The sequence below is a fragment of the Tenrec ecaudatus genome, chromosome 6 (assembly GCF_050624435.1).
Source record: "Tenrec ecaudatus isolate mTenEca1 chromosome 6, mTenEca1.hap1, whole genome shotgun sequence".
NCBI lineage: Eukaryota > Metazoa > Chordata > Mammalia > Afrosoricida > Tenrecidae > Tenrec > Tenrec ecaudatus.
The window spans coordinates 89,943,391-89,965,872 of NC_134535.1; the positions used below are offsets into that span (position 1 = coordinate 89,943,391).

The 22,482-nt window shown below is 40.1% G+C and overlaps 1 protein-coding gene across 1 annotated transcript in view; it reads left to right on the forward strand.

Moving 5' to 3' along the window:
- Nucleotides 1-22,482, forward strand: part of DBX2 (developing brain homeobox 2) — a 46,115-nt gene that overhangs the window by 3,324 nt on the left and 20,309 nt on the right. The window contains exon 2 of the mRNA XM_075553020.1: nucleotides 19,876-19,971. Within this exon, the coding sequence (XP_075409135.1) occupies nucleotides 19,876-19,971 (96 nt within the window). The remainder of the gene's footprint in view (nucleotides 1-19,875; nucleotides 19,972-22,482) is intronic.

A 22,482-nucleotide genomic window follows, 5' to 3' on the forward strand; every position in this document is an offset into this window, starting at 1 on the left:
TGATTTTGTATCTTAGCCCACAGGTAACGAAATTAGCTCGTCCCATCATCTTATTGCAAGACTTGTCTGAAAAGTGGTGACAGCCAACCAGTAACGTAGACTAACAGGTCATGGATGAAAGTATAGCAGCCAGTGCTTCATGCCTGAAAGTTGGCAAGTCTTTGGTCATTTAGGACAAGGAAGGAGACATTCCGAGTTGTATGTTCCCAAATTACCTATGTAGTTTTAAAGCTGTTTTAACAAATTCAGAGGGCACCTCTCATTGATAGTAAGTTTGCCTTTCTGGGTGAGGTTAGGGGTTGGGAATTGTTTTAGATCTGCTGTTGTGTATTAGTGGAAACCAGAGGGTTTATTGGGTCAGTCCTAACCATTGGAGATTCTTCCCCCAAAGTTCTTTAAAGTCAGTATTACATCACTCTTGGGCTACATTAAAACATTGATACATTTTTATATATAAAAGAGGGTCTAGAATTTTAGGCAAATAATAATTGAGTCAAAGTAAAAACTGAGTAAGTATAAATTTCTCTTGGTTATTCATCCTATTTTCTTCAAAATAGGTGGAACAAATAAATAGTCTTTTACATTGCATTTGCTAACTTTACACCTTTTAGGAAATGCTTGCCATAAAAATAATTTCCTGAATATGACTTTCTTTAATGTCTATTAAATCTACTCCATGTGCTGAAGATATTCTGAGGTCAGAATAAAAGGATTGGAAAGCCAGTGTTCATTCTGAATAGGCAGGTTGTGCTCTATTTTAAATTATTTTTTCCCAAGTAAATTGTACTTTTTAGTGCAGAATTGGATGCAGATCCAGTGTTTTTTTGGAGGGGGAGGGGCACCCAGCTAGGGTTTTCTCTTACCGGCATACTTAAAATGACCTCTAATTTTCTTGTCTATCTCTCAGTCCCAGTTATTACTAGCTAATAATCCTGGACTGTGTGTTAAAGTACTGCACTTAAGTTTTGTGTTCCAACAGTTCCATCATTGAGATTTATGGAAGCATGAAAGGAAGTAACGTCCTTTGTATGTTAGGGATTTGGAATCGAGTAGTGGTGGATCTGTGCCCAAATAAAAGATGGTAGTCTGATGGAATACTTCAGGGTCTGATTTATTACACCATAAGTTTGTCATTTTGTTGCTAACACCATGCTCTTGATCTATTTTGGCAAATTAGGATCACAGAATCTTGAATGTTGCTGATGCTGATCCGGAGCCAGGATGATGAGAATGGGGTTCAGAACAGAGCAATGCTTGACACCATTTTAGCGGTTGCTGGAGCTCAGGCCATTATCCTAGCAGTCTATTGGTGGAAGTTGTAGATAATACTGGGATCATATCCTCATTTTATCTGCATATTCTTCATGATCCTTGGGTAGATCTTTGTGTCGAAATTAACTTACTAATACGTTTTACATAGTTCATGAGTAACCTGCTCTGAATAAATTATTATATGGTTAAGAAACTGCTTAGGTTCAAGGAGAAGTTCCTTCAATGAACAGAAACAGCAGAAACAATGGACAGTCTCTTTACTTCTGGTCAAGTTGGATAAGCCTCACTCCTTACCAAATTATGTATGAGGTGGATCCGCAACTGGTTAGCAATTCACCAGCTTTAATGTCTTACTCTGCATGTCCAGCCTTTCTTAGCCCTGTCCTGCAACACCCTTTTCTCTACTTTAACAAGTGAATCCAAGTCAGTTAACACTCATTGAAGCTCTTCAAGTTTAATAGTATGGAGTAAATCCAGCAGGCAAGTAGAAACATCTCAGAACTCCCTGCTTACCTACTATTCACTTTAAGGATTTGAGGATTATTTTAAGAGGCACAATACCTTGAATGCCAAGAATTCTGCATATGGGCTTACGGGGCATTAAATTTAGGATCTAGAGTGTTATGGTTTGCATAGAGCTAAAAGATGCCATATAGTATGGGCACGTATTATGGACATTTAAAGGGATTGTGAAGGGTGTTTTTAACTACACTTGCCATGAATCTGGCTCAGGTGTTGCCCCTGATTAGATGTCATGGTATCACTTTGTGGTCATGCCACCTACTCCCTGTGTTTGTGTCCACTGATAAAGCCCTTCTTTTATTGCCAGATTTACTACTGAATCACGACAGCAAACTGAAAGTGTAGGAAGCAGTTTCCAGACACAATTTGTGTAATGGATGTCCTCACAATATGCTTTGGAAATCTTTTCTATGAAAATTTTTGCAGAAGCAAAATGCTGACTTTAGAACACTTAAACAAATGTGTGTCCTCATGTTAGAGCGAGTGGCAAACACTTCGTTTACTCCTCATTCAACCGATTTTCTACCTGCACATTTCTGTTACTGCCTTGTCCATAACTTTAGAATCCATGATACTGTCTGTTCAAAGGGGCTTCATTTGGGGGCTAGTGTTGTGTGTTGTTCTACTTGGGGATTGCCATGAGTCAGCACCAACTCAATGGCACCCGATACAGTGTTTGTCCAGTTAATATTAGTTTAACAGAGCCGTTAGATAATGTTTTTTTCCCAATTAAAGTGATTTTTTCCCTTAACAAAAAGTACATAATTCTTAAGTCAATGGAAATAACTCCATTTTCATCAATTGCACCTGGAGTCTTCTAGGAATAAAAAAGGCAAAATTGATTAAAAAAAAAAAAGCAACCAAAAAAAACCAACAAACCAATCTGATTTTTATCTAGGAATGCTCATTAGAATCCTCATTTAAGAATTCATTAGAGTACGTTTCTATTTTATTATTTTTTAGTAAGAAATTGGATTTTTGCCTTAACACATAACATGCTTACCAGACCCTTGTATATTTTATTCCAAAATATTTTATTTTACTCTCAGTAATGTTTCCACTTTTAATGAAATCTTTGCCTTTCATTCTTTTTAGCCTCCAGTCAGTACTTGATTTGGCAAAGCTGAGTGATTCATCAGTTTATATAAAGTCACCGTAACTGATTTCATTTTTAATAGCTTTATTCATTCTGTCAACCAGCTATTAGTTGGGAATATTTCAGGGGCACATTCTTCTGGGTTATGTGAATAGTAAACTTAAAGTACTAAAATTTTCTCTGAAGTCAGAGATCAAAAAAACCTCTATAAGTTTCTAAACTTTCTTTCAGAATCAAAATATTAGGAAAAGATGGAAGTAAAAAGTTCATGGATTTTTACATACACTATTAAATTCTTGTTTACCAATATCTTGAAAATTAACTAGCTCTTTTATATATTCAAGTGCCATGCTGTAACACCATGAATGCTGCTATTTCTAATTGACTATCCAAAATGTAATATTTAAAAGATATGAAAATATAATACACAGTGTATACACTTTTTACAACTTCTCTTGAGGATGACAAGTGTTCTTAGATACCTTAAATCTCTTGTATATTTTGAAGTTGACATATGTAAAGGGGTCAGTAAGTTATACCTTGAACAACTTTCGACTAAGAAGAGTAGAGAAATGATGACTGCTGACACATTTTCAAATGGATTAATTTAAGGCCCATTGGGGTTCAGGTGCATTCAAGCAATTCTGCAGTAATACTAGGTCTGACACACAAAAAGGCAGTGTATTCTCGAAAGCAGGAGCAGAGCCATACATGTTTGCTTATGTATTTTTTTGGGTGCTTTTGCCCTACAACTGCAGAATTGACTGGTGGGACCGAGACCTTCTGGCCTACAGAGCTTACAGGATTTCCTACACGGCCCTTCATTGGGAAATTGTGTTCAGCTTAAAAGCAGTAACGGCTAATTGGGTAAATTTTAAAATGCTTCATTGGCTTTAGGGGCATGCTATGATTTTCAAACAGATTCAAGGCTAAGTTTGTTATACAACATGGAGATGAGCCTCCACAATTGAATGGGTCCAGTGTTGCAGTTGTGAAATTTTGGGGTAAATTAAAGAGACATCAGACAAAATAAAACATGGTAGGGCTCACCTCTTTCATGTTGACCAGAAACAGAATGAGGGATTACTTGAAGGGAAGAAATTAAGAGAGAGACAAAAGTTTTAGGGTGCTCACCTCCACCATGGCTTCAGGAATCAGGTCTGAACAGAGAGAGAGTAATGTATTCTCTCACAAGCTTATTCTATGTTGGGTATGCAAGCCATGGCAAACACATACGTAACAGGAAGGGATTTTATTAGAGGAATACACATAACATGAGGGGACAAGCTAGGGGTAGACATGAAATAGGAAGGGGAGACACTAGAGGCATACATGTGACAGGAAGGTACATAGGCAACAAGGTGAGTGGGCTCTAGAGTCAAGATGGCAGCCTAAGTTTGGTCATCCCTGAGTTGGCTTGCCCTTAGATGTCTTTGAGCTCTTCTCCAGGGGAACAATCTATGATCCTTATCAGAAGGGAGTGATCTGTATTTAGGGTTAGATGGTCTGATGGTTTTTGATGGCAGATAACCGTTAGGCAGATAGCCTTCAAGCAGTTGACCTTCAAGGGTACGTAGTAGCAGCCATGTGATTGCAAGTAGTTCCTTCAAATTGGTGTTATAGGGGGACATTCAGGGAATGACTTTTACTTGGGCGCCCTGGCCTCCCAGACTCCTTAACATATATATAGCATCGAGAGTTTGTTTGCATATACTCTCTTCCCGGTTTTGTTTCTCACAACATAAAGCAGTATCAAGTAGATTACAGACCCAGGATTAATAACAAAGTTTAAGAAAATTTAGAAAACAAAAAATTCTGGCAAGGGTATAACACTCATGCACTGCTGGTGGGACGGTAATATGGCACCACTGTGGAGAGCAGTGTCCAGCTCCCTAAAAAGTTAGAAAGAGAGATACCATATAGCCTAGCAGTCTCTCTACTTGGTTTATGTCTTAGAGAGATAAGAATCACAACATGCCAAGAAGAATTACTGAGACCTGAGTAGAGGGTCAACATGATAGTGGGGTAGAATAGAAGGTGAAAGGAAATAGAGAAGTAGGAAGTAAAAGCTATGTATAGAGGTATAGCCATAGGCATGCATATATGTAAATATATTAATTTAAAATGGAAGGAAAAGAGGCCAATGTACATATATTTATATGACAAGAATTAGGCTAGCAGACAAACGCTGGGCCTCTACTCAAGGCCTCTCTAAACACCAGATCACTTTGTTTTAGGAACCTAGCAATCTTTGATGCTCACCTTCCTGACATGATCACTGAAGACAAAATGGATACATAAGCAAATGTGGTGAAGAAAGAGGATGGTGCCTGGTTATCAAAAGATGTAGCATCTGGGGTCTTAAAGGCTTGGCGTTAAACAAGAGGCCATCTAGCAGGGAATCAAATAAGCCATATGGAAGAAGCACACCGGCCTGTGTGATCATGAGGTGCCCATGGGATCAGGTATCAAAAGATCCCAGGCAAACAATTATTGTGAAAGAGGGGTGTTGGAGTGGAGACCCAAAGCCCATCTGTAGACAATTGGACATCCCCCCAGATGGGTTACAAGGAAGGGACAATTCAACCAGGGTGTGGTATGGCACTGAAGAAACACACATCATTCCTCTAGTTCCTGAATGCTTCCTCCACCTGACTACTATGACCCAGATCTATCTGACAAATCTGGCTAGACGGAGGCACACACATTAGTACTGATAAGAACTCTCAACACATGGAATTCAGGACAGATAAAACCCTCAGGAACAGTAGTGGGAAAAGGGGGGACCCATCACAAGGGTGAATATATAGCCCAACTCCCCACGGGGATGAGTAACAGAAATGTGGGTGAAGGGAGACAACGGACAGTATAAAACACAAAATACCAACAATAATATATGATTGATCAAGGATTCACCAGGGGTGGGGAGGGGAAAAGAGCTGATACCAAAGGGTCAAGTAGAAAGAAAATATTTTGCAAATGTTTATGACAACATATGTGCAAGTGTGCTTAACACAATTGAATGGTGGATTGTCATAAGATTTGTAACCCCCCAATGAAATGATTAATAAAGAATAAGTGAAAAGAGAAAAAGAATCACAATGTGACTAGATATGAGGGGTATGCCCCAATAAAACAACCCGCGACAAAGCTCCGATGCGCTGAGGTTTTATAGTACGCATTTTCCCTGCTAGGCGAGCTTTGAGCAACTTGCTCTGATTAGCGCACCTGGTGGTGTCACCTGGAAGGTTCTCTCTGGCCACAGTGAATTTTTCCATAAAAGCAGTTTTGCTCGAATCTCATTTTTTTTGTGATGGCAAATTTAAGAGAACAAGTTGTGACTTTGGAATTTTGTTTCCTGTTCTGTTAAAATGCTGCCGAAACTGTTGTGATGTTGAACACAGCTTAAAAGGACAGCACTATGGGAAAAAAACTCAACGGTATGAGTGGTTTTCTCATTTCAAAAAAAGTAAAATATCGATTAATGACAAACCTTGTTCTGGACATCTGTCAACTTCCCAAATCGATGACAATGTCGATTCGTAGGGCATTTGGAGTTAGGTCCACCGGATCAGATTGCTAATTAAGCTTTCTATTTATAGGTTCTGAAAAGATTGTGTAACAGTGTGCTTCCCCAAAAGACCTGATTTATGGCAGACAGGAGATTGGTTTTACCTCCATGACAATGTATCTGCTCATGCACCCATATGAATGCACCCATTTGGGGCAAAACCCAGCATGCCTCTTTTGCAACTTACTCACCTGACCTCACTCCATGTGACTTCTTTTTGTTTCTGAGAATGTAGAGGGGCACAAAAAGACAGCGATTTGATGATGTTGATGAGGTGAAGAAAAAGATAAGGGAGGTGCTTTAAGTCATCTGAACAGATGAGTTTGAAAAACATTTCCAAAAATGGAATCACTGATTTGACAAATGTATTGTGTCATGGAGAATACTTTGAAGGTGATAGCATTGTAAAAAAAATTAAATGCATAGCTTTGGAAAAAAAATTCAGGTGGTTCTTTTGGGGGATGCCCCCTAGTATGCACACTCATATTAAACACAGTACTGTTCATAACAGCAAAAAAACACTTTAAATCATCAATGGAAGAAACATTATTAGAAGAATGGATAATTAATTCTCTGTCAAGGATATCTTGTTGCTGGGATCCACAATCACTGCTCAGGGAGGCAGCAGTCAGAGATCAAAGACAAGTTGCATTGGAATTCCACTGGCCGAGACCTCTTTAAAGCGTTGAAAAGCAAGGTTAGTTTGAGGACTTCAAGGTGTCACCGGGGCCAAGCAATGATATTTTCGATTGCTTCATGTACATGTGAAAATTGGGCATTCAATAAGGAAAACCAAAGAAGAATTGATGCCTTAATTATGGTGCTGGCGAAGAGTATTAAATTCATCACCAATGACCAAAGTAACAACGAATCTGTCTCGGAAGAAGTATGACTAGAGTGCTCGTTAGAGGCAAGGGTGGTGAGGTGTCATCTCCTGTGCATTGGAGAGCTTGTCAGGAGAGGCCAGTCCCTGGAGAAGGACAGGTGTCGAAAAAGAGGAGTGACCTTACAAGATGGATGCTCACAGCTGCTACAACAGTGGACTCATGGATAACACCCATTGTAAAGAGAACAGCAGTTGTGAGGGGCCCACAGGCCTGGGCAGTATTTCCTACCATTGTACGTAGGGTCTTGGAGTTGGAACTGGCTCCATGGTACTTAACAACAACTACACACACACAATGGAATCCTACAAGAGCTACGAATAGCAATGGACCTGAGAAACATCTCATAACATGGATGAACCTGGACGACATTCTGCTGAGTGAAGTTAGTCAATCACAAAAAGGCAAATAGCATATGAGACCCCTATTGTGAAAAGCCAAGAAAAAAATGTCCCACGAAAAGAAGCAATCTTTGATCATTACCAGGGGTGGGGGGCAAAGGAACATAAGTCACTGGCCAGAGGGGAACAAGTTGTTAACGTGGGTGAATGGGAAGGCAATGTGAAATAAGAGTGTGGTTAGCAAAAAAAAAAAAGATGGAGACAGGGCAAGACACCGAGGGGTTTGCAAGAGTTAGAGGCAGCTGGAGCAAACAGGAGGGCAAAATTATGAAAACCTCTTAGACATACCAAACACCATGAGGGAATAGGTCACTGGGTCTGGGGGCTCAGAACCACCGTCTCCGATATACTAAGGTCAATTGGCACAGCATAGTTCACAAGGACAACATTGTACTCTGCAATGGTGAGTCGAGACCAGGGTCTTAAAAGTTAGTGAGCGTCCAGCTAAGGTGCGACTATTGGCCTCTCCCTATTGAGAGGAGAGTGATGAAACTCAAACCCCAAACCCACTGCTCACTGAGCCAATATAGGGTTACTAAAGCTGTGGATCTTTGTGCAAGCAGACAGCCTCGACTTTCTCCCAGAGAGCAATGAGAGTGTTTGAACCCTTGACCTTGAAGTTAGCAGTTCACAGCACCAGTTACAGTCGAACCCCAGACCTTGGCGCTAATCCATTCTAGAAGGAGCGTCAAGATGTGATACAGTCGAGTTCAGAATCAATTTTCCCATAAGTAATAACAGAACGGGTTAATCCATTTTTGACCACCAAGTTTTCACCCCAACTTTGACTTTTTATACAAAACATTATACAGAGTAAATAAGTTCAAAAATAAATAAATTCAAAGTAAATAAGTTCAGAGTTAAATAATACAACTTAAATAAGAAACACAACATTTAAAAAGTTTTTTAACAACTACAGTCTGACCCATACCTTGAGATTGATGAGGATCTGGATCTGTGGACAGGAATGTGGAGAGGAGGGATGGAGAGAGTCACTGTTTGGAAGGGGAATCCCCTGCCATCAGATCAACTGGTAGCTGCTCTTCAGGAGGTTTTTTCCCCCTTCTTTTCCTCTTTTCACCAGGACCTGGCTGGCTTTCTCTGAAAAAAATCTGCCTAATGTGGTCAGCTGTTGGCATTTCCTTAACTGTTTTCTAAAAGGGTTTACTAAATTGCCGCCAACAATATCGATAACATGGTTAACCAGTCCTTATCATGATGATTCTTTAAAAAAAACTCTTTCTTAGGACCCATGGTTTTTTAAAATATATTCTAAAAACAAAACCCAAAAAAGAAAATTCTAGGAAAATGCTCGGAACACAGCCTCAAAAGGTTGAAACAACGTCAATTAACAAGGAGAGACGGGAACACGAACTGCTTTTGTTTACACAAATCACATGTGTGGGATCACATTCCCATGTTTTGTTTGCACTCTGATGAAAAATTTTCTTGACATTTCGCCTCGAAATCTGATTATGTCAAGCACTGATGCGGTCCACTACCGGGGTTCTACTGTAAAAACTTCATGGAAACAAGTAGTTCAGTGGACTAATGAACCACAAAAACATCAGTCTCCGTGACCCAGAGTCCAGAAGAGCTACATGGTGCTTGACTCTCACTACCAGCTGCCTAGAAAAGGAGTTCATGAAAAGATTCTGCGTAAGATATGATAAAACAATCATTATAAATTATCAAGGGTTCATGAGGGAGGGGGGAACAGAGAGGGAGGGGGGAAATGTGGAGCTGATTCCAAAGGTCCAATGGAAAGCAACTGTTTTGAGAATGACGGGGGCAACAAATATACAAATGTGCTTGACGCAATGGATGTATATATGGATTGAGATAAGAGTTGTACGAACACCCAATAAAATGACTTAAAAATAAATTAAAATGTGCTGGGGGAAAATAAAGGTCCTGGTTAGAGTAGTAGAAAAATGTGGAACAAAACTGAAAATGAAAAAAAGATAGCTGGTTTACTGGTCTGATAGTGACTGGTCAAAGCCCCAAGAGTACGGCCCTTAGTGATCCTTCCCATCTGGAACTCATGCTCAGGGCACAACATTTACCCAACAGTAGACAAGTCTACCAGGGAAGCAACAGTGTAGTAGGGGCATAGTCTACACACCTGTGAATAATCAACTATTTAAGATGAAAAGGGCAGCATTTAGTCAAGGTCACAACCTAGAAGGTTAGGAAGGGAGGATGGAGACAGGAAACACAGGGAAGAAGTGAGGTAAGTGAGGGTGTAGCGAAGGGATTACACTGGATGGGATGGGAAAAAGTCTGAGTTGTTGAATGTAAAACTGATCATTGGTTTTCGAAACCAAAATTTAATTCATAACAAAACTTTTTTTCCCCTTTAAGTTTGTAGGAATTTTCCATTATCTCTCAATTCCATTTTTTCTGCAAAGCATTTGAAGCCTCACTCCTATTATTAATTGAATAATCCTAAAAATTCACAGTTAATCATTCTATTACTAACCCCAAAGTTTGTGTTTTACACCCACTATTGAGTAAGCAGGAGCAAAGACCTGGCCATCTACTTCCATAGAGTGGCCTAGTGGGTCGATCTGACATTGCCTTCTAGGATCACTGAGTCCACTCAGTGACACACGACAACCACCTTACATAGCATCACTCAACCTTATTTCACTTTGAAAGGACAACAGATATTAGGCTCAGCATTTGACTTTCCAGAATGCCCCTAAAATGCCCCTTGATAAAATAGAGCTACTGTGGAAGACTTCCTCCAAGAGCAAAATATTAGAAACAGGAATGTTGATAATTAAGGAACCCTCCCCAAATGCAATGGCTTTAAAGAACCACTTACAACTTTTCCCCTCAAACTTGTTTGGATTGATTGGGGCCAGCTGGGTGGTTCTTCTGCAGTTACAGTGAGATATCGTGGGAGTTTTTGTCATCTGAAGCCTTGCCTGTATAGGATGTACTCACATGACTGGCACTTGAGCCTGGTTGTTTTCTGAGTGATCAGCTGGAGGTGTTCATGGTACCGCCCCAGAGTCTTGGGCTTCCAGTCTGGTGGCTACATTCTGAAAGGGTGAGTCCGAAGTAAAAGTATTCCATGAAATCCAGGTCGTAGCCTGGCTTCTTATGACATATTTATGACATTTCCAAAACAGTACAACTGCCATTTCCCTTGATCAGACAAGTCTCTGAGACCATCCCAAATTTAGAGAAAGGAGAAATAGATCCCACCACTCAATTAGAGAGGACACTTGGTTATGTAGTTGGTTAAGCATTGAACTGCTAACCACAAGGTCAGCAGTTCAAAACTGCTAGCTGCCCTATGCGAGTAAAGGGAGTTTCCTTAGGTAACAGCTTGCAACACCTTTTGTCTTGGCAAGAGATAAAAGGACAGAGAGGTGAATCAAAAGGAGGGACTTCCTGTTAAGAAGAAAGAAGAGCAGAGGGTGCAGTACATCCTTCTATCCTGGGGTCCCTGCATTGTGACCTGCCTGCCCCCAGGAGATGATAGAGCAGTGGGTTCTCAACCTTTCTAATGCCGCGACCCTTTAATACAGTTCCTCACGATGTGGTGACCCCCCCAACCGTAAAATTCTTTTCTTTGGTTTGTTTTGGAAATGTTTTTTTTCTTTTCATAAAATTATTTTAATTGCTACTTCCTAACTGTTATTTTGCTACTGTTATGAATTGGGCGACCCCTATGAAAGGGTCGTTTGATCCCCAAAGGCATCACAACCCACAGGTTGATATGGTGAAAGGAGACAAGGGCCTGTCTCCATAGCCCATGGAGAGGGAAAACCTTCCTGACAGCTAGCACACTGAGTTTGGACGTAAGGCCTCTTGATGTGTGAGAGAATATGTTTCCATTTATCAAAGCTACCAATTTGTAGTATTTCTGTTATAGCATAAGATAGAGATAACCAAGTTCCTTTGACCATTTCATACTAGTTTGACCTTTAAGACCATCACTCTGTCAACTCCCTATCATCGACTTACATTGCATAATATCCACCAGTTTGACCTTGGCCCAGGCATCAGGCTAGTCTCCTTGACATGCCCTTACCACCAGTCGTAGCTTCACCTGTTTTCCTTTGCTCCTGCAACCTTTCCTACCAGGGATACCTTTATTTCTCCTTTTTTGGTTTTGCTAATCTAGTCCTTCTAAACCAGGATCCAGATTAAAATTTTTCACCTGCTGCAGGCCTTCCTGGAGTGATGGCTGCATGTTGGGTACAAGGCCTGTGGCTGCTTTGGGAGAAAAAGATGAGGCTTTCTCTCAGCTTACACTTGATTAATCTCCTTTTCTCAACTGTGTTTTCAATTCTTTACCATTGGCTAAATTCATGACACTATCAATAGAATGACCTTATGCCCCAGGGAGATGATTGATAATGTTCTCTAACATAAAATGGTAATGATGTCTCTAATGGGAACCAGATATATATATACCATAGATATATGAGTGGATTTGGGGTTTGCACTAATTGTAACCACAATAAGAATTAGTTCTTTTGACATGAGCCTGCTTGGTAAGCACCCTTCATTGAAAATAGGAGAGCTAGAGCAAAATGTGACAAAGAAACTAGAGCAGTGGTTCTCAACCTTCATAATGCCGTGACCCTTTAATGTTGTTCCTCATGTGGTGACCCCTCAACCATAGCATTATTTTCATTGCTACTTCATAACTGTAAATTTGCTACTGTAATGAATGGGGCAAGCCCTGTGAAAGAGTCGTTCGACCTCCAAAGGGGTCGTGACCCACCGGTTGAGAACCACTGAACTAGCTGGTGCCCTGCTGTCAGAAAGTAGAACCTCTGGGGTCTTAAAGACTTGCTTCCAAATAAACAGCCATCTAAGAGAGGCATCAACTAAGTACACATGGAAGAAGCACACCAGGCCATGTGGTCGAAGGATTGTAAATGATGTACCATATACACTTGCGTATAAGCCAAGTTTTTCAGCACATTTTCATGATGATTCTGGTAAAATTAGGTGCCTGAGCAGATATTTGGGTTGGCTTCTACGCGAGTATATAGGTAATCCAAGTTCAAAGGAGGGAATGGTATCAGTGCTTAAATCGTACACTCCTGGTTTGCAAAAAGTGATGGATGACAGGGGAAGCCCCAAGTCGATTAGCCGGTTCTACACATAGATTAAGCCTCCAATGATTTCCTTGTGACCACTGTCTAGGGATGTGAATAGCCTGTTCATTAGGCAGAGACAATTGTTATTATGTAGACACAATTGTAGTAGCTATAATTAGGTTAAAATGTAACATCTAACTTGATCCCCCCTTTTGACCCATTTATCATTCAAAGAGCAAAAGAAGATGAGGAGGGGAAATCCATGTGGCTGAAGCCTCCAGGGAATCCCTTTGAACATCGATCAGGGATAGAGTAGCCTTGCTATATCATACAGAGTACATTGAAAACTGGATTATGACAGATGTAGATAGGTTAAAATCAAACACCCTATCATTTGATCTCCCTTTGGACCCATTTGAAAGTTGTTCTAGTTTTAAATATTTCCTGTTTTTTTTTTCTTTTCAGCTGGATGTTTCTCATTTTGTTTTGTTATTGTTTGCTTTTGTAACTTTTTGATTTTTGCTTTGTTCATTTTTCACGATATGAAATCCAGGATGAATGACTGCATACATAGAGACTTTAAGTGGATTTAACTGTTCCTTGAGGATCTGACAGGGGAGGCTGGGGGAATGGGGAGCTAATAACAAGAAATGTAAGAGAAAAGGACATTTCTAAAATTGTGGTAATGGCTATACAATTCTTCTTGCAATGATTGAACTATTGTAGGATATTGGGATCTTGTCACCAAATGCTGTTTATAAAAATAAATAAGTATTAAAAAATTACAACCTCAGCAACCCAGAGACAATTGTACTCTGTCCCAACTGACTCTATGCCAGTGTTTTGAGTATATTTATAGAAAATCTCCCACTTTATATCTTTTTATATGTTGTCTTATAGCTTATCACAAATCATAATAATAATGGGGATAGAAAAGACCAACATTTGTCATCCCTGAATGGCAAAAATAGTTTGCCCTGGGCTATTATTCATTGGGCTGTGATCTCCAAAGTCCACAGTTTGAAACCACCAGTGGCTCTGCATGAGAAAGACCAGGCTTTCTACTCCCATAAACAATGAACAGTTTTGGAAACTCATGGGCAGTTCTACCCTGTTTTATAGGATCACTGTGAGCTTACAGGCTCACTACATTGACTTGATGGTAATGAGTTTGGTTTGAAGTGCCCCAAAGGTTGGCACCTTGAATCCACTTAGAGGAGCTGTGGAAGGACAATCTACATCCACATGGCCATGGAAAGTCCTATGGAGTGCTAAGCATCTCTCATCTCTATGGCTTTTCTGTGCCTCAGAATCAACTGGTTGGCAACAGGTTGGGTTTCACCAGGTATCGGTCGGTGTTTCAGCTACACATTATAGTTGAAAAAAATACTATGCCAAGTCATTTCCAAGAGGGTTTATGGAACTGAGACCAAGAGCTCTTACCACTGTGGCCAAAGATTAAGATTCTCCACGGAACGCCATCGTCACTCAATAGTGCTGTGTTTTCTCCTACAAAATTGGAAAACAAACAAACAAACTGCTAGTGGTCCAATTCTTAAGCAGCATGATTGAATTAGACTGGGGTGGGTGACATGTGGCTTAACCATTGGAATACTAATCAAATGGTTAGCCTTCGAACGAAGCCACCAGCCGCTCCCCGGGGAAGCAGTAAGGTTGTCTGCTCGGATAAGGATTGACAGCCGGGAAACTCCATGGAGCAGTTCTACTCTGTTCCACAGGGATACAATTTGTTGGAATTAGCTTGATGGCGGTGGGTTTGGGTTTGGCTGGGGTAGGATGGGGTCCGGGCATTTGAATCATTGAAAAGAACCTCAAACGTAACTCATCTTATTGCCATCGAGTTAATTCCAAGTCTCAGTGACCCGATAGGACAGAGCAGAACTTCCCGGGTAGGTTTCCAAAACGATGTCTTTCTGGAAATAGAAAACCCCGCCTTTCTCCCCAGGAGTGCCTGGTGGTTTTGAACTGCTGAATTCATGGTTAGAGGCCCAATGACGCCATCGGGACTCTTTGAAAAGCACCTTATGTGATTCTAATGTGTATTCTGGTTTGAGAATTACTGGGAAACACAAAATATGAGTTTTTAATAGATCCTATCTATTTCTGGTGCAGTGGCTGGAGTTGGACAAAATAGAGTTTGGTATTGTTTCTTTGACGATCCGATCTCCATCTGTAGCACAAACTAAGGATCATTAAACTGAATTCTTCAGGAAGAGGAGCAATCCTTTCCCGTGTTGGCAGTCACAGCACTTGGTGCAGTGCTTGGCTCTCGATAGCTATGCAATGTGTATGACGTGCACTGAATTGAAGGGCAGATTCAAACAAGTGGGCACTTTGCTGGAGTTACCTTCTTGTGAGCTGCAGCAGGTCATTGAGACCTTTGTCTTTGAAATGTTCTTGAGACAAAAATGATGACTTTGGTTGTTTTCTGGTGAGCAGAAAGGTAAAAGATGACTTTACCCAACTTGCTTTTACTTGTGATCAAAAGGTTTGCAACTGAATCTCATCAATGAAAATAGAACAAAATTCAAAATAAAAGAAATCAAACCCTACTGGATTATTGATATTTCTTAGGTTCAACTACTCAATGCAGGTGATTATCATTCATCAAAGTCACATATTTTTGTGACCATGTAAGTGAGATTTTAAAAGTTCCCAGAAAAATGGAATCGAAAGACAATGGATTTTTTTTCCCCATGAAACTTTTGAAGTCCTCTCGTGTTATTTTCCGATCAGAAGTGGAGGTTCGCTTATTCCCTGTCGCCATGGACCTGGCTCCTGAAGGAGGTTATTAAGACCATTGTTTGACACTATTTAATTTCTGTTCCTCTTCTGCAATGGTGTTTTTAAAAACCCTTGCTCAGGCTGCTACGAATCTCTGCCACTTCTCCTCATCTTTCTGAAAACATGCGCGGCTTTGTGACGGGCTCCTCAAATTTACTTAAAATCGGATGAGTGGTCTTTCGTGCCTTTGCTCTGACAGGCCAGCTCAAGGCAGTCAGTGCCAGAGGCCACAGTGCCAAGGAAGAGTGTGGCTTTACCTCTATTCAGTTACCCGCTTTCTTTCCTATCAGTAAAAAGAATGAAAATAGTTTAAAAAATGAAAATGTTGTTTTCTAGACAACAGAATTTTAAAAATAATTTCTCTGTCAGCAAACTTGTAACCAACCTTGGCTTTGGGGTTCGTTAAAGCACAGAATTATGTAGTTAGTTAAGTTAAATTTTGCCAGGTTGGTCCACCATTAAGTTGGCTACACTTTTCCATATTAACTAAATATTCCAATTAATTACTGGATGCTTTGATTCGGTGTCTTCAGATAAGTCAAAACAACCTACGAAGAGGAGAAAAGCCCATGGAGCTTTCAGTGAATAAGTGAGCTTTAGTCATTTGGATTCAGGCAGGCTTCAGTTGGGTTCCCAAACTTAAGGCATGTATGTAAATCTTGCTGCGGCTCCACAAGGAAACTTGAATGCTAGACTTGTTGGAAGTGCACACAATTTGGAGTCTCCTGAAGAATTATACTAGTGGAACTTCATGCCCTATAGAACCTGACGTGTGTGTGTATGTGTGTGTGTTTTCAGGTGGGAAAGGCTATTTGATATTCTTGGGAGATGGATCCCCTTTCTGGCATCCAGCTCTTACTGAATAACTGGCCAACACTGTGCATCCTCCTCCTTATAGCTCACAATGGAATTTTATACTAAAATTTTTATTATTTCTCTGGTCTTTTCATTAAAAATATGTTTGCCGAAAGCAGTCATAAACCCAGTACAGACGTATGCTCATTTGATGTCAGAACATTAAATAATTTGTGACATAAGCATATAGCTAGTCCAGTGCCTGACTGAAAGTAGGCGTTTCCTAAACATTGCTGTTACTATAAACCATTATTGGTCAGCAGGCCTCCACCCTGATAGCTGGCACAGTAACTGCACCTGGACAGCATCAATGGGTACCTAGGATGCAATTGCTTTGGGTTTTTCTCCCAGAGCATCTTCAGATGACTCTTAATGGATTCAAAAAGGGTTCACATACTTGTCAACTTGTCACTTTCTTTTATTTTTTATTACACTTGAGTTACCTCTTGGGTTGATTGCTTTAGGAAGTATCTTATTTTTAAGTGTTTCAAAATTATATAGCTATTGCATTATATTATTTTAAATGGTTAATTTCTAAAGCTACTCATTCTAAAGCTTTCTATTGCAGTCACATGCTCAGCTGCTTAACATTTAATTTATGTCAAAGTAAGAGCATGTCAAAAAAAAAGCACTTAATTGGAATTTCACAGCAATTTCCACATAAACCAGCTTAAACAAGGTATATTTATGCATGGCAGTCAGGAATTGACTAATCTGTGTAAATATATGTGTCAAAAGTGGTGATTTAGGATAGTGAAGAGATCCACACAATAGAACGGTAAGCCTGGTCATGCCTCATTCTGTGAAAGTCAATTCTTGAGCAAAAACAAGAGTTGTTATTGTAGACTGTCATCGTGATAACAGCAGTACTATATTCAGATAGGGGTAACACCTAGCAGTGTGGGTTCAATTTTAAATTGCTTAATAAATACTACTCTTCAGGTTAAATTTGTCATTAAGATCATACATCTTGAAACTTTATTTAACATAAAGGAGTTTACATTTGATTGCTTATCTCAAATGAACATTTTTTTAAAGAGTTAACACAATATACCCCACAACATTTAAAACTGTGGGATTAGACTGTTTGAGAAACATTTTGTCTACATAGGAAATTTGTAATTTATACATATCCTCTATCGTTATTTTAATGGTCTTTCAAGTACACTATTTTATTTTTTATATTCCAGATTTAGCAAAAAGTGTGTCTCTAACAGTGTGTCCAGACACCTTGGTAAATGTTGCATTTTATTTAGACGTATGTAAATATGGGGAAAGATGAAGCTTTCTACTCCCATAAAGAGTTGCAGCTGGGAAATCCACAGGGACAATTCCATCCCGCTTAGGTTTGATTTGATTCAGAATCACCTCGATGGCAGTGAGTTTGCGTTTGAGTTTGTTTTTTAGTATGTAAACACAACACAGTTTTTGCTCCCCTCTCTACCTCCATTTTTAAAATGTCAAATAACTCAGTAGCCATAACTTTGACGTTGAAATACATTACTTAACAGACGTATTTGAGAATAAACATAATGAAGCAACTTATACATATATTTTCATATTTTCAAAGTAAATATACCATAGACTAAATAATGCCATATTCTTGTAAATTTCATTTAAGATGTTAAATTCAAATAAAATTATCACTTTTGTGACTTTGTGATAGTCTTAGAACAACTTATGTTAGCAATTAAGCTTTTTGAAAAATTATTTCAGAATTTATGAACACAAAAATAGTCTCATAACTCTGCTTAAAAACTCGTATTTTCAAAACAGCACTAAAACAAATCCTTTTCATCAAAATTCCAGACATTAAAAACTAAAAAATATCAACATCGACAATATCAGCATTGGGAAAAGGTAAATTCCCAATTCTCATATTTTATTTGAAAAGGGCAGTACAATTTCCTATTTCTTAGGTTTAAAGCTCATTTTTAAAAGTAGCTTTATTGAGATATAACTGACATACAATTCAAAAATGCAACCATTTTATGAAAGGTTGCGCATTCCTCTCCACAATCAACTTTGGAACAATTTCGTTCTTCTCCTATCGGTTGCTGCTGATTCCTCATCAGCCCCACCCCTTCCATGCCCTCACATAATTCTTAGTCTTGTTGCTGTCTTCCTAGATCCCACCATCCCGACTTCCCTCTGCAGAAAAACATACAAAACAAAGTCAAAAAGCAAACACAAAAAAGGACCCAGCACAATGGCCAAGTAAAACTGAAAGCCTCAATTGAAAAGAAAGCAGAAAGTATTTTTAAATGCAGCTCATTTCTTCACTTACTGAAAACACGTTGAGGATTTAGAAAGTGCCAGGGACTCTGCTGGATGTGCTATGGTCACGCTCACCTTCAGGAGCTCTCAATTGATATTTCTGTTGTAAGAGACTGATTGTATTAAAGGATATAGTGCATTCAAGGGGTTTCACCAAAGCCTGGAATACAGTCAAGTCTCAATAAAGGAAATTATTCATGTTCTGTGCTGTCCTTCACACTACACTTGCATTTCATGATGAAGGCAAGCAGTTCGAGGTTTCATTTAACTCCATTTATGAGTAGTGATAACTATTGAACATTTTATTAATAGTGTAGTTTAACAAATGAGCAGAGCAAAATAATGTAGCCACTCTAGTGCATGAATGCAAATGTTTTCAGATGAACAAATAACAATCTTCTGAGTTATTAGCAGCATCGTCACACACTTTGAAGCATCACACGGAGTCAGAACTATGTTAGCAAAATGCCAACTTTGTTAGGGAGTTGCTCAGCAAAATCACTATTTTACTTGTTATATATTTCAAAGTTCTTTCTGCAAAGAAACAGCACAGTTAAGATGGTGTCTTTAAAAAATAGAAGTCAAACCCACAACATTCAGATTTTTTTCTTGGTCAGTGTACTGTCTAGGGCTTGCTCTTTAATATAGTAGCCCCGACAAAGGGGTCTACTCAAACTGAAAATCTCAGGCGCTTTACCACAGTAGACACATTTCAAGGGCTTTGGGTCCCAGGTGACTCCTGGATCCTCTGATGGACAGTGCGCCTACAGGACATTTCCAGAGTCGTACTGCACCGGCCTGGGCTAGATTTTTAAGTACAAGGATAGAGTTTGTACTTATGATGATGACCCCACTGAAAATGAGCTGGAAAATTGGAGTTTGATCATTTGAGTTTTTCCACCACGTCCTCCAAGTCTTCATAAAATGATTTGGGGCAAGCCCTTTGCCAGCTAAAGACTACCTTAAAATGATTTTAATTTCAGTGTAATTAAAAATGGTCAGCAGTGAGCTAGGTAGACACCCAGAAGTTGAAGGACTTGCGCAGAATGGCTGTTGGGAACAGAGTGTTGACAATCGTCTGAGAGGATGGCATAATCAGAGAGCCCGTGCTTTTTTCCTGCAGCGCCTTCGAAACCTTTCTTCCTGAGCGCCCCCCCATTCTACTCGGCGTGCTGCGGTGGGTCCTGTCGGCGCCCTGCGTCCCCCACTGCTTTTCCAAGTAAGTTTTTATGCTTCATCAGCAATGCCTCGGTTATTCTGTAAACCAAAGCAGCAGGATTTAATGTGCTCTGGAAAACTAATTGGTGATGCAATGGCGAGGAGCTAATTCCCCACTAAAAACCACAGCCATCCTATTCAGGAGGTGTCCACAGATCTATCAAAGCTCAGGACACTGCGCAATTGTGCGCGTCTCTAATGGCATGGAAACCCCGGCCGAAACGCCGCGGAGAGCGCCTTGTTTTCTGTTCCATAGAAAAGATTGCCGAGGGGCCGGGTTGGCTCTTTTTGAAATGGGTAGCAATACTTGTTTCCAGAAGAAACTCAAGGAAGGAACGAAATTGTGCCGTGTAAAATTCCCATTCCGTTTAAAGTAGGACAGGGCAAGCGACTAGAGGGCTACAGGAAAGCACTGAAAAGGGTCGAGGATTTTAAAGGAGACAAACACCTCCTCTTTGCCATCTGGAAGAAAACCAACCAGAGCTATGCAGTTCTAAGAACTATTTCCAAGAGGAACTTTCCTCCAAACATTTGAAAAGCAAAATGTTAACAGTTTGGGGGTCAGGGTGGGGATGACAAACTGTCAGACATCTGTAGGGTGCCCCTCTGCCCCTCAGGACCCGAGGTGGGGTGAGGGCAACAAGTGACTAACATTCACCTTGGTCTTGAGATTTCTAGGTCAGATAAGAAAACGGAGGCAGAGCATTTGAGTTTATGATACAGACGTTCCGGGGGAGAGTGCATTTCTTGGAACTGCCCGAGACAGCATTGATTGATTCAGGTGAACAGCGCAATGGGAGAGAAACCCTTCTGAAGGGCCCACTCACACACAGTGGGATTCAGATCCCCGTCGCCTCAGTGCCTGTGTTTTATGAATGTTTTGAGAGGGCAGTTGCTCGATGGGATGATTCCTGACAAGTGAGGCAGCAAATGCTGGCCGTTTAATGAGCTGCGAGCTTCTGAGCATCTCTTTAGGGGGCTGATACTTTCCCACAGAGCTGGGGCCCAGTCACAAAGGAGGACAGAACCGTGACCAATCGTCACTTTCACTTGACTCATCCACACGCGACCTCACCACGATTTTTCACTGTGCAGATGAACTTTAGGAACCATTTCACATGGAAAAGGCTTGGGCAAGGGTCAGTTGCCCTTTTGTATGGTCATAAAGCCAGGCTCAGCATGTCAGTCTTTTCTCCTGTCTCACATTCCAAGTGAATTTCTGGACACCATTTAAAACACTTGACTGAAAAATAAAGCAGTGAATGAAGCTGACTTTTATAGACTCATTGTAGCTCATCTTCCCATAGCACCCTGTGCACCTGAAAAGGGATTTAGTGGATGAGCTGAGTATATACAGGGACGTGCTGAATGCATCGGGCCCCGTAGCCGCTGTGGAATTGTTTATTGACCAGGACTCATACACTACTATTTTGGAAGTGACCTATTAATTGTCCATTTAACTAGAATGTAGTGAATTCCAATAGAAAAATAGAAACCGTGACTAAACCTTTTACTCGCTCCTTCCAGGTGGTCTCCCACGAGGGCAATTGAAATCTGCTGTGCAGATTAAGGCAGCCTTCACCAGCCTGTGTTAGCGTGTCAGGGAAAGCCTCCGGGAGGACAGATGGAAACCCCACATTCCCGATACCTTTTCACAGTGACATTTGTGGAGAATTAAACTTCGGGGCTGGATTTCAGGGGGAGAGCATAGAAGGGAACCCACACGTAATTTCAACTATGTCAACCTCGTGATCCAGTCTTTTTTTCCGTAGAAAATCTCAGACACTGCACTTTAGGTAAGTGGAAATGAAAAAAAAAGTTCCGTGTAACACACGGTGGGCATTTTCATGAGCGTGTGTGTTTCTGCTTATTTTATAGTATTTTTAGTCATTAAGCCCCAGAGACACCAATACTTGGGTTAGGTTAATAAGCAGGACATACTGGCAATTCTACAGATGTTTTCTTGACAATCTCATCTTTCCAGCTGCTTTTGAAATTGCTGTAAGCAGGTCTCATTTTCGGTCATCTGCTCCTCAGTCCTTCCAGCTTTGCGTCTATTGTCTATGGTGTGAACTGTAGTGTCTGTGTCTAAAGGCACAGAAATCGCTGTTTATTTATTTAATTTTAATGTACAAGCTGAACCTCAGCCCAGCTCAGATCAAGGACACAGAGTGCTGCACTTGGTTCGTCTCCTTTTCTAAAGTTGGATTTTGAGAACAGTTTAGAAATGTCACAAGTGCATTTAATAAACTCCGGTGTCTCATTAAGTATAACTCAAATGAATATACATAGATATTTATATGAATAAATATAATATATTCATTTTAGAGTTATACTTATTGAGACACCGGAGATTATTATATAAACTTTATAAATATATTTCTTTATAAAGTTCACATTTCTTTATAAAGTCCATTTCTTTGTCAGTAAATAATAATGTAAAGGTGGAATTATGCTGTCAATAGAGATTTTACATAAATAACCATGATACCTTGAAACTGTTAACCAGGCT